Below are 17890 nucleotides of genomic sequence, written 5' to 3'. Positions count from 1 at the left end.
TTCAGCAGCGAGCTGCTCCACACGATCAGACAATTGCTTCATCTCCATTGAGAGAAAAATTCCCCCTACGGCCTCAGAGATATAGAGGAAAAATCTGCACACAAAAAAAAAAAAAATTCTGACACTTTTTTTTTTTCTTTTTACAATTCTCTCCTGCTATTGAGTACCCTAGGATCTGCGATATGGCTGGTGATTCTGTTATGATGAGTCACCGAAGGAGGAAAAAACAAAATACCAGCTAAGTCCAGAAAAACCAGAGAGGTTGGCAGCTATCAGATTGCAGACCCCTGAACCTATCCACAACAACTAGCAGTAGCCGTGGGGGTTCCTACGGTGCCCTAGACCCCTCGATCACAGCCTGAGAACTACATAGCCTAATGACAGAAAGGGGAAAAACTAAACTGCCCCAGAGCAGACCCCAAAGCATTAGGCAGCCCCCAACATATAATTACGGTGAAGCAAGATGAAAACACTAACACAGATAGAAAGATAGTTTGAGCAAATGATGGGGCCCAAGCTAAATACATAGGATAGGATAGGAAAGCTGCTGTCTGCCATCCGCAAAAACCCTATCAAAATGAGCCAACCGACTGATAGGAAAAACAGGCCCTGAAGTCGCTAGGCTTCAAAAGACTATATCAGCACTCAGGTATCTTCTGAAGACAGAGCAAAAGATCAACAGATCAGAGACAAAAATGGAATTCAGCTCACCCCCGGCCGGGGATGGCAGAACTCCCAAAAAACAAGGCAAAACAAAAACAAAACTGAAGAGTACAAAGCAGAGCAGAAAAACTTAGCTTTGAGACGCAGGAATCAGACTGGTCTCCAAGAATCCAGCAGGAAAATCACCAGCCAGGAAGAAGGGCGTCGGCAGCCTTATATCCAGTCCTCAATTCCAGCCACCCAGTCATCATCTAGCTGCCCAGGTGTTTGGTAATCAGCCTCACTACCTTCCTTCACCAGAGGAGGGAGTTCATCAGACCTCAATGGTGAAGGGAAAAATGAACTCACAACATGAGTCGGTCTTTTTGGTGGCCTGTCTTATCTTGTGATGTCAGGAATTTTGTGCAGTTCTGTGGGACTTGTTCTCAGTCCAAGCCCTGTTCTCGTTCTAGTGGTTTGTTGATGCCCCTGCCAGTGCCCAGGAGGCCATGGACCCATATTTCAATGGATTTTATTTCTGATCTTCCTGTCTCTCAGAGAATGATTGTTATCTGGGTGATCTGTGATAGATTTTCTAAGATGATCCATCTTGTACCATTCCCAAAGTTGCCATCTTCTTCAGAGTTGGTGCCCTTGTTTTTACAACAGGTAGTTCATTTGCACGGGATTCCTGAGAACATTTTGTCGGACAAAGGAGTCCAGTTTGTTTCCAGATTTTGGAGAGCTTTTTGTTCCAAACTGGGAATTCATTTATCTTTCTCCTCTGCATTTCATCCTCAGACCAATGGGCAGACTGAGAGAACAAACCAGACTTTGGAATCCTATTTGTGATGTTTCATATCTGCTGATCAGGATGACTGTGTCTCATTTTTGCCCTTGGCTGAATTCACACTAAACAATAGGGCTAGTTCTGCCACTTTGATGTCACCTTTTTTCTGTAACTTTGGGTTTCATCCTCGATTTTCTTCAGGGCAGGTGGAATCTTCGGCCTGCCCAAGTGTGGATTCTGTGTTAGAGAGAATGCAGCAGATTTGGGACCAAGTAGTGGATAACTTGTCCCACTCTCAGGAAAAAGCCCAATGGTTTTCCAACCAGCATAGGACCATTGGTCCCCGGTTTAAAGTGGGTGATATGGTTTGATTGTCTTCAAAAAATATTCCTATGAAGGTTGCGTCTCCAAAATTCAAGCCAAGATTCATTGGACCTTATAAGATTTTGGAAATCCTTAACCCCGTTTCTTTCCGTTTGGCTCTTCCAGTTATGTTTAAGATTCATAACGTTTTCATAAATTTTTGTTGAAGAGGTTTGTGGAGCCAGTAGTTCCCATGGCGGCGCCTCCTTACCCTGTATTAGTTAAAGGTAATTTGGAGTATGAGGTAGAGAAGATATTGGATTCTCTGTTGTGAACTCATTTTCTGGTTTACCTCTGGCTTCTGGTGAGGGTGATGGAGATGGCTGTGTTGACAGAGGAGTCGTGAGTTCTCCATCCGGGCTCCCTCTGGTGGTGACAGCAGGTAATGAAGCTGATCTAAATTGCAGAGACCTGCCACCTGAGGAGGAGGACTGTGAGTGAACATCAGGAGTCTCTGACTGGATTTAATACAGCCGACTCCCTAATTTTGTGCTGGTGATTTTCTCCTGCCCTGAGGTTCTGGTTTCCAGTTCTGTTCCTGCCTTCTCAAGCTAAGTATGCTCTGCTATTTTTCACATGAGATTTGGTCTAGTTTACTCAGTTTTTGTGGTCAGCCAGCCCCTGCTGGGGCTGTGCTGAATTACCATTCTTATGTCTCTGTTTATGCCAGTTTGCTTTTTGTCCCTGATCAGATTGGTCTCTTTTTGCTCTGTCTTCAGAACATACCAGAGTGCTGATATAGGGAATTGAAGTCTAGCGACTTCAGGGTTTTTGTTATCAGAAAGTGTTGGACATTTTTTGGCAGGGTTTTGTGCGTGATTGCAGACAGCATCTTTCCTTTCCTGTCCTTTCTAGTTAGTGTGGGCTCCATCGTTTGCTCAGCCTTTTTTTCTATCTGTGTTTGTGTTTTCATCTTGTCTCACTGTCAATACATGTTTGGGGGCTGTATATTGCTTTGGGGTCTGCTCTGGGGCAGTTTAGATTTCCCCTTTTCTTGCTTTAGGCTTATTTAGTTCTCCGGCTGTGACGAGGCGTCTAGGATCATCATAGGTACGCTCCACGGCTACTGCTAGTTGTGTGGATCGGATCAGGGGTCTGCAATCTGCTTAGTTACCAACCTCTCTGGTTTTCTGGGGCTTAGCTTGTTTTTGTTTTTCCTCCTCGGTGACTCATTCATACCAATTCTCGTTTGGCTAGACAGAGACTCCAGTACTTGGTCAAGTGGAAGGGTTATGGCAAGGAGGAAAATTCTTGGGTCTTTGCTTCCAACATTCATGCCAAAAGATTGGTTCGTGTTTTTCACAGGGTCCATACTGACCGGCCTGGTGGCGTGGATGAGGGTTCAGTGACCCCTCAAGGTGGGGTACTGTTGTGAATTCTCTTTCTGGTCTCTCTCTGGTGGTTACTGAAGGCAGTGGAGCTAGTCAGATTGACAGAGGTGTTGCGAGTTCTCTTTCTGGGATCCCTCTGGTGGTTACTAGAGGTAGTGGAGCTGGTCAGATTGACAGAGGCTTGCCACCTGATAATGACGATTGGAGATCTGGGGTTTCTGATTGGTGTATTTAAGACAGCTGACTTCCTTCAATCCCTGCTGGTGATTTTCTTCTTGTGCCTTCTGAGGTCTGATGTCTCCTGCTCTGCTCCTGCATGGTTCAGCTAAGTGGTTCATTTGCTAATCTTTTTGCATTTGATCTGGTTTTGTCTATCTCTGCTTGTGCGGGTCAGCTTGCTCCTGCTGGGGCTGTGCTGGATCACCGCCCATATGTTACTGCTTGTGTCAGTTTGTTCTGTCCCCTGTTATATTGGTCTCTTTTTGCTCTGCTTTCAGTATATACCAGAGTGCTGATATAGTGGGGCAAAGTCGTGTGACTTCAGTGTTTTTTTGTGCATCAGACATGTTGGATTTTTCAGGGTTTTTTGCGTGATTGCTGACAGTGTCTTTCCTTTCCTGTCCTGTCTAGTCAGTTTGTGCACCATCATTTGCCCAGTCTAATTTTCTGCCTGCGTTTGTGTTTTCATCTTGTCTCACCGACAATATATGTTTGGGGGCTATCTATTCCTTTGGGGTCTCATACGGGGCATTTTAGATTTCACCTTTCTTGCTTTAGGCTGTTAGCTCTCCGGCTGTGCCGAGGCGTCTAGGGCATTGTAGGTGCACTCCACGGCTACTGCTAGTTGTGTGGATAGGATCAGGGGTCTGCAATCCGCTTAGTTACCAACCTCTCTGGTTTTCTGGTGGCTTAGCCTGGTCCTGCTATCCTTCTCGGTGACCCATTCATAACAGCCTCCATATAGTATAATAAACTCCTCATAGGCCTCCATATAGTATAATGGACTCCCCATAGGCCTCCATAAAGTATAATGCACTTCCCATAGGCAAACTATATCGTATAATGCAATCCCTATAGGCCTCTATACAGAATAATGCACTCTCCATAGGCAGACTGTATATAGTATAATACACGCACCATAGTAAGACTCTATATAGTATAATGCACTCCCCATAGTCCTCAATACAGTATGATGCACTCCCCATAGGTAGACTCTATTTAGTATAATGGTCTCCCCATGGGCAGACTCCTTATAATGCATTTCACATAGGCAGACTCTATATCATATAATGCACTCCCCATAGGCCTCTATATAGTATAATGCACTCTCTGCACTCTCCATAGGCGGACGCTATATAGTATAAAGCACCGCCATAGGCAGACTCTATGTAGTATAATGCACTCCCCATAGGCCTCCATACAGTATAATGAACTCCTCTTTGGCCTCCATATAGTATAATGCACTCCCCATAGGCCTCCATATAGTATAATGCACTTCCCATATGCAAACTCTATATCATATAATGCACTCCCCATAGGCCTCTGTACAGTATAATGCACTCTCCATAGGCAGACTGTATATGGTATAATGCACTCACCATAGACGGACTGTATATAGTATAAAGCACTGCCATAGGCAGACTCTATGTAGTATAATGCACTCCCCATAGGCCTCCATACAGTATAACACACTCACTGCTCCGAGCACCCGCTCGTCTCAAGACAGCAGGCGCCAAGTAAGTGATGTCAACACAGCCCCTATCAGTCTCTATGTCAGGGCCGTCAGATGCCGAGAAGAGTAATGATGGGAGAGGGAGCGTGACGTTTTGTGGCTCATCACTGCTTTCAACTGTATCGACATCCAACCGATACAGTTGAACATGCAATGATGATGAATGGGTGGCCCAATGCTGCCACCAAGCCCCCACCTTCTAGGAGCTCAAAGGCCCCATAGCAGCCAGGTGACAGTTCAGGGAAATCGAGTCTCCCTGCCCTGCCGCAGAGTGTAACTGTATGGGCGCATTGTGCACACCCATAGAGTTAACAGTAGCATAGCTCTGGGTGGGCCCCTCAACCTTAAGTGGTTGAAAAATAATAATTTTGAAAATAATACACTTGTTTGTGCCTAATCACAAAATTTGGCACCCAAAGTAAATTAATAAAGTGGTAACCAAAAGGTACTTCATAAAAATTACTTTTTATTAATACAAAGAGAAAACAATGTAAAAAAGTACAAATAGAAAGGTGCTAGATCACTGAAAAAGGGACTAAATACCATGGTGTACCACATAGCAAAAGCTATTTTGAAAACAGCATAACCTGTGTAAGTGAAACATTCAATATGTTGCAGTACTCATGAAAAATGCAAAGTGCAGTCACATAAATAATATTATAAATTAGAAAAGAGATGGTCACCTGACAATCATGCAGAGTAAAGCAATAACCAATAGAAAAAAGCTGAGTGAAATAGCCGTCACAAGAGTATGAACCTGTCCTGAAGTGGGCTGCAACCCAGTGTATGTGCTACAAAATAGAAAAAGCTGTTACTGAAGATATAAAGTCATGCAGAGTAAACAATAGAATAAATGAAGTGAGATAACAGTCATACAGCTATGATCCTGTGCAAAGGTAAACTGTAGAAAAATGAATACCACATGAAGACAGCAACATATACAGCAGCCTGCATGCTGCAAGTGTGACAAGCCACTACTGGTAAGTGTGGAAAGTATCGCTGACAAATCAGATCCAGGAAAATGGATAGAGAAATTGTTAACTGTGTTGTAAAGCAAATAGCAGTGTCCAATATGAATTCCCTCCTGGAGAAATCCGTAAAAAGAAACTTTCTGTTTTATTCCTAGCTATTAAAAGGGCTATCCAGGACTATTTTTTTTTGTTTTTTACTATGGGTCTAAAAACTAACAGGCAGGTAGTTGCCAGCCACCGGCTTCGTCTACCCGCCTCTTGCACATATAACACTGTGGGTATATATTACCTGTGGTGTGCACGTGGATATCTCGGGCGTCCCTCTGCCACGACGCGCGTTTTCGCACCAAAATAATGAGATGAAAAGTTGCTTCAGAATAATTCATCCCTGACAAATGTGTATAGCTAATATTCAACGTTTCAGTCATGCCGGCCTTGATCAATTGTCAAATAAAGGATAGACAAATGATTTACATCTATACAATGATATGATCAGGAAAAATCTTTGTAGTGGCCAATGATCATGACTATAGACATAATAATCATATTAAGCAAAAATTACATAAGCAAAATGAGACAATTTTGTGTATAGGAGGTTCAGAGAGTTTCTCCATAGGTGGATGAGTGTTAGCAATTGACTGATGACACTCGAAAGGTCAGAATGTATGTAGTTGATAGTAGGAACGGTATCCCTATGGAATAAATGGAGAGGTGAGTATATTCTGGAAGAGGTAGGTTTCAGAAAAATAAAAGGTAATCAGATTAAATAGAGTAAAAAAAAAATAGAAAAATGAAAGAATATAAAATAAAAAAACATAAAATAAAAAAATTGAAAAATAAAAAAGGAAGAGGGGGAAATAAAAAAAAAAGGAAAAAATGAAATAGAAAAAGGCGAAAAAAACGAGAATGTAACAGCAAAAGTGGAAAAATAAAGAAATGAAAAAAACATTGATGAGAGAAAAAAATGAAGAATGCATGAAAAAAAGAACGAAAAAGAAATAAATGGGGTGAGAGACTTAAGAAGACTTTAAAAGGGAAAGAATATGTGAGAATGGACCCAATGGAAAATAGTGTGAACTACAAGAAGAGAAAATAAATGGGAAAAGGGGAGAGGGGAAAAGAGAGAAGACAGGTTGCAGAAGAGTAAGTGAAAGCAATTAGAAGATATCTGGTATACAGAATCTACAGATGAAGGAAAGAAATATAGAAATTCAGGTAGAAAACTATGTCATATAATACAGAGCAATCGGTGACACCTCTGCCTGCCTTCCAATGCAAAGTCAGCTGCCAGCTCCTGTGCCGGCTACAGAAGAAAGAGTATGCTGTGAATCATAGGAGTGAGGGAAGGTAAGAATGATTCTTTTTTTTTTTTTAAAATGTGTTAAGAGAAGAACAGTGTACATTATTGATGGAGGGGTCTTGGATGGGGGACATTAAACCAGAACGGGGCCCAAGATAGGCAACATTATAACAGGAAGGGACCCAGGATAGAGAACAATATACCAGCATGGGGTGAGCATATATCAGGATGAAGGGCATATAACAGGATGGGGGAGCATATACCAGGATGAGGGCATATACATGGATTTTGGAAGCATATACAAGAAAGGGGGCCATTATACTAGGAAGTTGTCCAAGATGGGGGACATTATACCATGAAGGGGCTCAGGATAGGGGACATTATACCTTGGAAGTGGCTCAGGGTGGGGGGCATTATACCAGGAAAGGGGCTCAGGGTGAGGGACATTATAACAGGAAGGGGCCCAGGGTGGGGGATGTTATACCAGAAAGGGGCTCAGGGTGGGGGAAATTATACCTGGAAGGGACTCAGGGAGGGGGACATTATAACAGGAAGGGGAACAGGGTGGGGGATATTATACCAGAAAGGGGCTAAGGGTGGGGGACATTATACCTGGAAGGGGCTCAGGGTGGGGGACATTATACCAAGAAGGGGCTCAGGGTGAGGGACATTATAACAGGAAGGGGCCCAGGGTGGGGGATATTATACTAGAAAGGGGCTCAGGATGGGGCTACATTAAAGCAGGACGGGACCCAGGATGAGGGTCGTCAATGCATGGGGAGTGAACATGTATGTTTTTATTGAGTCTAGAATACTATAAGGGCCCATACATCTGGCCAACCTTAAGGAGGAGGTTAAGGTCCAAATTTTACATCACCACGCCACTGTTCATTTGTATGTTGCTTTACTGCTTCCTTTTCAGAGCACAAAGCTTAGAGGGAAAACTGAAAAGATCCCCCTCTATCATGAAAAAAAAAGCTGATGCAAAAGGCAACTTTCACTCTTTATTGGCTGGCTCACCCAACTATTGATATACCTTATTCTTCATAAATAGAAACTGATTGTTCTCTCTCATATGTAGATAATGTGCTGTACAGTACAAATGTGACAGTGTAATGATGCCACACTCTTTTTATCTTCGCCTATCTTTGCACATAGAGAACAACGGTTATTACAGATCTGTCCTCATTGAATTATGATGAGAAACAGTGGAAATATCCACATGAGTTTAACCCCGCGAATTTCCTGGATTCTGAAGGAGATTTGCTGAAAGTGGATGGATTCTTTCCCTTCTCTGCAGGTAATAAAAGCAAAATGGATAGAGAAATTGTTAACTGTGTTATAAGGCAAATACCAGGGTCAAATATAAACTCCCAGCTGGAGCAATCCGTAAAAATAAATTTTCTGTTTTATTACTAGATATCAAAGGGGTTATCCATGACTATTTTTTTTTCTGTTTTTTACTATGGGTCTAAAAACTAACAGGCAGGTAGTTGCCAGCCACCGGCTTGGTCTACCCGCCACTTGCACAGAGCGGTCACAGACCTCTACTGCCAGTGAATCCGCTGTCCATGTCAGCAAAGCAGCTCTACCTCTTCCAGGCTACTCTGTCTACAGGGAGTGACTGACGATGCCATGCTGATTTTTGGCCGGCTCCCCGCCATTACGTTGCAGGAAGTCAGCGGTCAATCAGCATGACGTCAGCAGTCTCACCCCATCAACAGAACAATGCAGAAAAGAAGTCCCAGCTCTGACGACTCGCCCGTGGGAGCAGTGCTTGACCGCTTTAGGTTGGCAGACATCAGCACTGGGCACAACGAGCAGGTAGATAGCAACTACCTGCCTTTTAGTTCTTGGGCCCATGGAAAATAAATAAAATATTTCCTGATAATAGCTTTCACTTAAATAGTGGTTGAATCCACAATGAATTCACCAGATTTCACATTACAAACAACTCACATTATTAGCCAGATTTCTTAGACCTGAAGAGGCTGGTGCACTTACTATGTAAAATAAGTACAAGGGCCATTCTGGCAAGCATCTCCAAAGTTTTCGTGCCGATATAAAAATTAGCATCATAAAAATCTTTCAAAAAGGTCTATTCCATTATTAGAGTTTGATGTCTTGGATCTGATGAAGCTAGTGTGCGATTTCATAATGTATGCACTTTTTATAGTCAAATTTGGTGCCAGACTTTAAAGCCTTATGCACATGTCTGAAATATGGCTCCATCCAACCTACAAATTGTGTAAATTATCATGTATAGGCCCTTACTGTACCTCTGTATGCTTCAGATTCCATACAGAGGCATCTGGAGGTTTTCTATTTATGGATGAAAGGAAATGATGGGTGCTCCATTGCATTTCATATATAGAGGTGTGTGAGCAAACACATACAGACTCTTAAATAATCACTGATCATGTAATGATCATTGGGGGTTTTATCGCACGAATCACAAGAATTGGACCCTATTAGAATGAAGCAAAAGCCACACATCTGCACCAACCACCCTTTCATTCATTGTCCTCCCAAGTGCTGTACCCAGCTGTCCCACAGACAATGGATAAAGCAGTGGTAAACAGGTGCAACCATAGCTCCATTCAAATGGCGTATTCCAGGGCCAAGTTCTTGTGGTATGACCAATGATTAGGTAGTTCTCACCTATAGGCTTTGTTCGCACATCAGTATTTTTGATCAGTATCCATCAGTATTTGTTTGCCAAAGCCAGGAGTGTCAATCACTCAATTATAGTTTTTCTCAGTAAGTTCCTCTCCTTCTTTTGGCATACAAACACTGAGGCAAAATACTGACCAAATACTGACGTCTGAATGACGCCATACAGTCACTTCAGGGCCAAAGCAACTACCATCTATTAGATCTCAAATTCCTCAGGACCTTCGTGCTCAGACTAACTAGGAACTGGTACTTCTCTGCAAGGTTGCCAACAATGTTGATAGTCTTCAGGGAGCAATCCGTAACTGCTTGCAATCTCCAGTCCATTTCTACTTTGTAGCAATCTCGATGTATACAGCAATCTAGAGCAGGATTTAGGACATAGCCATTGGTCTGCAGTCATCTTGGATTCGCCCTTTTTTTGGTGGTTACCTCTTGAACCACAGGACCTCTCTGTGTGCAGCTTTCCCCTAACACACCAGTCTGACTGTCTAACAACTACTGTCATGTGACACCGTATATGCCTTCTTGCTTACTTTAACCCCAACCAAGAATGATTCCTGCTTGGATTAATGCTCTGGCCACCAGATGTGACCTGTGTTCCCAGTCTGTGACTCTCACATTTGTCAATAAAGTCCATGTATAAACATTTTACACTAGGTGTGTGATTTCTTAAAGGGTCACAAAACATAACATGACTAGTGATGAGCGAGTATACTCGTTGCTCGTGTTCCCCCGAGTATGCTCGGGAGTCCTCCGAGTATTTTGGCGTGCACAGAGATTTAGTTTGTGTTGACGCAGCTGTATAATTTGCGGCTGCTGGACAGCCTGATTACATGTGTGGAATGCCTGTTTGTTAGGGAATTCCCATATGTATTCAGGCTGTCTAGCAGCCACAAATCATGCAGCTGCTTCGACACAAACTAAATCTCCGAGCACGCCAAAATACTCGGAGGACACCAGAGCATACTCGGGAAATCCCGAGCAACGAGTATACTCGCTCATCACTAAACATGACAGATCATGTCTCAGATTTGTCACAAAATAGTTGAAGGATGCATATTCTGTATTCTCCTCGACAACTCCTTTATTTCTTGTAGAAGGAATGCTGTAATGTTTATAGAGTGATTACTGATATTATTCAGTCTACAATCTGCCTGGTTATGTTCTGCTTACTGATGATCTTCTCTTCCATTCAGGACCCCGGGTTTGTCTAGGGGAGAGTCTTGCTCGCATGGAGATCTTTCTCTACTTCACCACTTTGCTGACACATTTTGAATTCCATTGGCCAGACCCCAAATCTCCTCCAGACACCACCCCAGTGTTTGGCATTACACAGGCTCCTAAACGCTATAAAATGAGGCTTGTTTCCCGGGATAAAAGTTGATTATCTCACTTATAAGTAATATTTTTCATATTTTTATGGTAACACTCAGCCACTACAAAGTATTACAATGAGAATGTATACAGTGTTGATTGTAAAAGGAACCTGTTGTGTTGTAAATGGTCTTTGATCTTTAGGCAGGATGTTATAGAACAGGGGCAGTTGATTAGACTGATATAGTTTTGTGTGGGTGAAGAGTCAGGCTATATATAGGGGAACCCTGAAAAAAATAGATATAAAAGTATAACTTTTATTGAAATATGGTTAAAATGGACAAACAGCAAATATAGTAGCAAACACCATTCTAAAAAGTGCACACTGCATTCACCCTGAAAATAGTCCCTTGCCTGAACACCTGCCTACCTGCGGAGGTTGGCACCTCATGAGAAACTATACAAGAATGGTACCCCCGTTTGTCGACGGCTGGCCCTATCTGCCCTGAAGATAACTGATGGCTTTAGTGCTCTCAAACCATCAAGGGAGGGTAGACAAGTCACCTTCATCTTTACCTTCCAGAACACCTACTTTCTCATTGACCACCCCCCTTTTTTTAATCTTATTTCAATAAAAGTTATATTTTAATATCTATTTTTTTCAGGGTTCCCCAAAGTATAGCCTTTTTCAAATTGAACCTCCCCCATTTATTCATTCCTGTTTTTTTTTGTGGGGGGAGATTCAGTAAATATTGTTTCCAGCAGGGAGTTCTACTCGGTGATTGACAGCTATCTCTGCATGCACAGCCATACCGGAAAGACTCAATCACTGAATAGAAACGCCCACTGGACTGATATCTACACCAACACTAGGGATGTCAATGAATAAACTACAAGTAAGGCCGGCACGAGTCTCGCATCTCAATACCCGTCACTGCTCGGGACCGGAGTGTGCGGCAGCATGTATTTCTATACAGCTGAGCGCTCCGGTCCGAGTGCTGGCGGCAGTGCTGGGTATTGATACGCGAGACTCATGCGAGTTGCTCGCAAGTGTGACCCCGGCCTTATTCTGACTCTTTCCAGAAACCTATACATCATTCTGCTTAGCTTCTTCTCTATGCCATACTGACGACAAATCAGACTGCATGTACAACATGACGGGTTTCCTTCAAAGACTTCAACTTTTTAATGCTAGTGCATTTTATTAACCCCTTAACGACCGCCGATACGACTTTTAACGGCGGTAATTAAGGGTACTTAAACCACAGCGCCGTTAATTCACGGCGCTGTGATTTAAGTGAATAGCGCCCCCCAGTGTCGGATTTTCTCCGGGGTCTCGGCTGCCAGGGGTAGCCGAGACCCCAGAGAACATGAATTGGCCGGTTTTTACCGACCCCCGCTTTTGCGATCGCCGTTATTAACCCTATAACGGCGACCGCAAAAAAAAAAAAAAGCCACGATTTTACATTTAATTTCTCTTTCCTCTGATGTGATCGCACATCAGAGGATAGAGAAATAGGGTCCCCGATCCCCCCGGTCCCCTCCCGGTACCTCTCCCTTGTCCTCCGTCCCCTCCCGGTGGTCCCGCGCCCGCCGGCGTCATCCGATGGGTGCCGCCATCTTGAAACTGGCGGGCGCATGCGCAGTATGCCCGCCGGGAATCTGCTGGCTCCAGCTGGCAGATTCCATTCATTATTTTGATCACTATGATAAACGATCATAGTGATCAAAATAATAAAAATAGTACATAACCCCCCGTTTATCACCCCCTTATATAGGCACACATAATGAAATAAAAAAAATATTTTTTTTTTCAGTTTTGCATAAGGGTTAGGGTTAGGCTAGGGTTAGGGCTAGGGTTAGGCTAGGGTTAGGCTAGGGTTAGGGTTAGGCTAGGGTTAGGGTTAGGCTAGGGTTAGGCTAGGGTTAGGCTAGGGTTAGGGTTAGGCTAGGGTTAGGCTAGGGTTAGGCTAGGGTTAGGCTAGGGTTAGGGTTAGGCTAGGGTTAGGGCTAGGCTAGGGTTAGGGCTAGGGTTAGGCTAGGGTTAAGGGTTAGGGTTGGGCTAGGGTTAGGGTTGGGCTAGGGTTAGGGCGAACTAGGATTAGGGTTAGAATTAGGATTAGGGTTGGGATTAGGGTTAGGGGTGTGTTGGGGTTAGGGTTGGAGCAAGAATTGAGGGGTTTCCACTATTTACCAACTTTGGGGGTTTAAAAAATCACTTTTGTGGAAATAAAAAATACTTTTTATTTTCACGGCTCTGCGTTTATAAACTTCTGTGACGCGCTTGGGGGTTCAAAGTGCTCACCACACATCTAGATAAGTTCCTTAGGGGGTCTAATTTCCAAAATGGGGTCACTTGTGGGGGGTTTCCACTGTTTAGGCCCATCAGGGGCTCTGCAAACGCAACATGATGCCCGCAGACCATTCCATCAAAGTCGGCATTCCAAAATGGCACTCCTTCCCTTCCGAGCTCTCCCATGCGCCCAAACAGTGGTTCCCCCCCAAAATATGGGGTATCAGTGTACTCAGGACAAATCGCATAATAACTGTGGGGGTATGATTTCTCCTGTTACCCTTGTAAAAATAAAAATTTGGGCGCGAAAAGATCATTTTTGTGGAAAAAAAATGGATTTCTTATTTTCACGGCTCTACGTTATAAACTTCTGTAAAGCACTTGAAGGTTCAAAGTGCTCACCACACATCTAGATAAGTTCCTTCATGGGTCTAGTTTCCAAAATGGGGTCACTTGTTGGAGTTTTCCACTGTTTAGGCCCATCAGGGGCTCTGCAAATGCAACATGATGCCCGCAGACCATTCCATCAAAGTTTGCATTCCAAAATGGCACTCCTTCCCTTCCAGCTCTCCCATGCACCCAAACAGTGGTTCCTCCCCACATATGGGGTATCAGCGTACTCAGGACAAATTGCATAATAACTGTGGGGGTATGATTTCTCCTGTTACCCTTGTAAAAATAAAAATTTGGGGGCGAAAAGATCATTTTTGTGGAAAAAAAAATGGATTTCTTATTTTCACGGCTCTACGTTATAAACTTCTGTGAAGCACTTGAAGGTTCAAAGTGCTCACCACACATCTAGATAAGTTCCTTAATGGGTCTAGTTTCCAAAATGGGGTCACTTGGAGTTTTCCACTGTTTAGGCACATTAAGGGCTCTCCGAACGCAACATGGCATCCCATCTTAATTCCAGCCAATTCTGCGTTGAAAAAGTCAAACGGTGCTCCATCCCTTGCGAGCTCTGCCGTGTGCTGAAAAAGGGGTTTACCCCCACATATGGGGTATCGGCGTATTCAGGAGAAATTGTACAACAAATTTTGTGGTTGATTTTCTCTTTTAACACTTGTGAAAATAAAAAAAGTTGGTTCTGAAGTAATTTTTTTCCAAAAAAAAGTTAAATGTTAATTTTTTCCATCCACATTGCTTTCGTTCCTGTGAAGCACTTAAAGGGTTAATAAACTTCTTGAATGTGGTTTTGAGCACCTTGAGGGGTCTAGTTTTTAGAATGGTGCCACTTTTTGGTATTTTCTGTCATGTACACCCCTCAAAATGACTTTAAATATGATGTGGTCCCTAAAAAAAATGGCTTTGTAAATTTTGTTGTAAAAATGAGAAATCGCTGGTCAACTTTTAACCCTTATAACTTCCTAACAAAAAAAAAATTTGCTTCCAAAATTGTGCTGATGTAAAGTAGACATGTGGGAAATGTTATTTATTAAGAAATTTATGTGACACATCTCTCTGATTTAAGGGCATAAAAATTTAAAGTTTTAAAATTGCAAAATTTTAAATTTTTTTGCCATATTTCTGTTTTTTTCATAAATAAACACAAGACTTATCGAAGAAATTTTACCACTAACATGAAGTACAATATGTCACGAAAAAACAGTCTCAGAATCAGCAGGATCCATTAAAGCGTTCCAGAGTTATAACCTTATAAAGGGACAGTGGTCAGAATTGTAAAAATTGGCCTGGTCATTAAGCTGCAAACTGGCTCTGTCGCTAAGGGGTTAAATGATGTTATATGTAGTTGTCACTGCCCTATCTAACATTTATTGGTAGACACTCTAGGACCTGAATCAGCACTTGTGGAAATCGAGGATGTAACTTTGTGTCTTTTCCTTTCTTTAGAGCCAATAACGCGACACAATATATAAGGGAATGGTTGCCATATATGCATGTACTATAGACAATTATTACCAACTAAAGCATCACAAGCACACTCTGGATCTGTAAGAATTAGCTAAAGCATGAATACAAATTATTTTTGTATACATACTTCATAAAAATAAAACTTAATTTACAGAACATGTTTTGATACTTATTTGTAGTTTTTCTCTTATTTTTTTATTATGCATTGTTGCGGCGCCCCTGAGGGTTCAGTCGCCACAGAGGTACTGCACCTCCTCCTGAGGTGTGGTACCCCACCATCCAGGTAAGTTGGAGACACCTGACCACACTCCAACACCTGCATTCCACGCAACATAGTTGTGTAGCAAAGCACCCTTTGGTGGCTCCCTGCTTGGAACACGAAGCGTGCTGGGAGGTGGGTGGAGTTTAGTTAGCACCAAAAGAGTGGGAAGAGTTGAGCATTTAGTCAGTCTGACAGAGTCAGTGGAAGAGAGAAGATCCCAGGAGTGGGATGGATGGATGAAGGAAGTGCTGCAGCCGACCTCAGTGACCTGGGTCCACTGGCACAGGAAAGAGACATTGATGGAAAGCCTGATTCTGTCCATAAGAAAGAAGGATTAGTACGGAACGTGAGGAGAGGAGGACTAAGGATTAGGGTTAGAGCAGAACGCTTCCCAAGTTCAGAGCGCAGGGCCGGGGTCCGGTCCCCGAGGTTGTATGGATACTAATGGTCCTGCAGCAGACACCGGAGGAATAGAAGTTGTCACCACTTTATTTCCACACAAGACTTGGGGGCACAACAGCAACGTGAGTGAACCGGGACTAGGTAGCAAGGAGTCCCCGAAGCAGGCTACAGCTGTTTGCTGAACAAGTAGAGTTCATAGGAACATCTGACAGGAGGAACTCCAATGTAACTCAGTACTGTGAGTACTTCACTATAGGCGCAAAAGGGAGACGTTCAGAAAAGGCATATGTTGGCGGAGTGTTGGAAAGGAGTACTTCATCTTGCCTGGAAGTTGGCTGAGCTCCTGATCCGGAGGACACGGCACGGATGCGGGCACCTGAACGCACAACAGACTGTGAGTAAAGCTTTGGATCTACATGCCCTGGTGTCCTCCACTTATTCCTGCGCCAACACATTCAGCACTGCTACATCTTTGTGCCTAACATTGCACCATCTACGTCTCCTCCCTATCTCCTCACCTACACTGCCCTGGGACTACTGCCCTACCTGTGGAGGGCCACACCATCATTGCTGCACCACACCATCTGTCCCAGAGGATCTGTCTGCAGCGTCGGCTTAACATCTTCATTGCCGAACACCACAGGTGGCGTCACGAATCATTCTTTCACAAACTCTAATCATCACCCCAAGCTCGACATTCCCGTTACAATGGGCGCCCAGGGCCACGGACCGGGTCATAGCAGCCGTGACATCTCCCATTGAAACCAAAGGGCCCGGCTCCGAGTACCCCACAAGCCCTGGGAGGGCAACCCATTGTTCATGTTTTGTGGTGCTGTATTGTTTTTTTTTTTTTTGTTGTTCTGGCTTGCACGGGAATGGGCTGTCGGTGCTGTCTGATGTGGGCAGAGGATAGTCCATATAACATTTGACACCATTTGTGGGGACTCTAGATTACTGTGTGAGGTGCAGGACCAGAGTCTGAGTAGGAATTGGCCAGGACTTGGGTTTTTTTGATAGAGCAAGCTTTTCCCTCTTCAGTGAGGTGGAGAAAGGACAGGGTTGTACTGAGGATTTAATATTTGCCCTAGTACACAAACTCCCCCAGCCCATGCACAGTATTGCTTCCATTAGGACTCACTTCCACTTGAGACAAAATTGGACAAATGCAATCCAATAAAAAATCGGATTGCATCCGGACCTATGTTATTCTATCTTTGTGTGTTCCTCTGCTTTTTTTTTCCAGCTCGGATTGGATCACGATTGGAATGGAAAAAATTTGCAGCATGCTGCGATTGTAATCGGAAATCGGATCGAGAAGAAAAAAATCGCACAGCATTCGGACCATGCGAGTGCTGTCCGATTTTTACACGCCAATCTCATTTGAAAAGTTGGCAGTTCATGTGCTGTGTACAGTTATCACACTGACAGGTTAGAATAGAATAGATATATACATATAGAATACATAGATATATATGTGTCAGTGACACACACATACAGCTCTGGCAAAAATTAAGATACCACATTCAAATGTTCAGCTTGTCTGATTTTTCTCTTTATAGGTATAGTTTTTTGAGTATAACGTAAATTGTTCTTTTAGTCTATAAACTTCTGACGGCATGTCTCCGAATTTACAAGCGATAAATTTTGTATTTAATTTCTGACAAAGAAAAATTGTCAAAATTAAAAAAAAATGCAGTGCTTTCAGACCTTAAATAATGCAAAGAAAAGAAGTTCATAATCATTTAGAAAAAACGATACTAATGTTTTAACTCAGGAAGAGTTCAGAAATCAATATTTTGTGGGACACCATGGATTTTTAAAAACCGTTTTCATCCGTCTTGTCATGCTTTCCACCAATCTTTCACATTGCTTCCTGCACAAAAATATAAGCAGTTCTTCTTTGTTTGATGGCTTGTGACTATCCATCATCCTCTTGATTACA

General features: G+C 43.1%; 1 protein-coding gene across 3 annotated transcripts in view; it reads left to right on the top strand.

Moving 5' to 3' along the window:
- The window catches only part of LOC141090223 (cytochrome P450 2B4-like), a 75942-nt gene extending 60502 nt beyond the window's left edge, over positions 1 to 15440 (top strand). For 2 of the 3 annotated variants that reach the window (XM_073576275.1, XM_073576273.1), the window contains 2 exons: positions 8288 to 8429; positions 11002 to 15440. In XM_073576275.1, the coding sequence (XP_073432376.1) occupies positions 8288 to 8429; positions 11002 to 11189 (330 nt within the window). In that variant the 3' untranslated portion in view covers positions 11190 to 15440. The remainder of the gene's footprint in view (positions 1 to 8287; positions 8430 to 11001) is intronic. The other variant, XM_073576274.1, reaches the window with a different exon arrangement.
- The last annotated feature ends 2450 nt before the right edge of the window (positions 15441 to 17890 follow it).

This window comes from Dendrobates tinctorius, unplaced genomic scaffold (genome assembly GCF_039654945.1).
Source record: "Dendrobates tinctorius isolate UK_male_01 unplaced genomic scaffold, ASM3965494v1 ptg000048l, whole genome shotgun sequence".
Taxonomy (NCBI): domain Eukaryota; kingdom Metazoa; phylum Chordata; class Amphibia; order Anura; family Dendrobatidae; genus Dendrobates; species Dendrobates tinctorius.
Note: the sequence above shows the minus strand (reverse complement) of the source record. Positions and strands in the feature narration are given on the sequence as shown.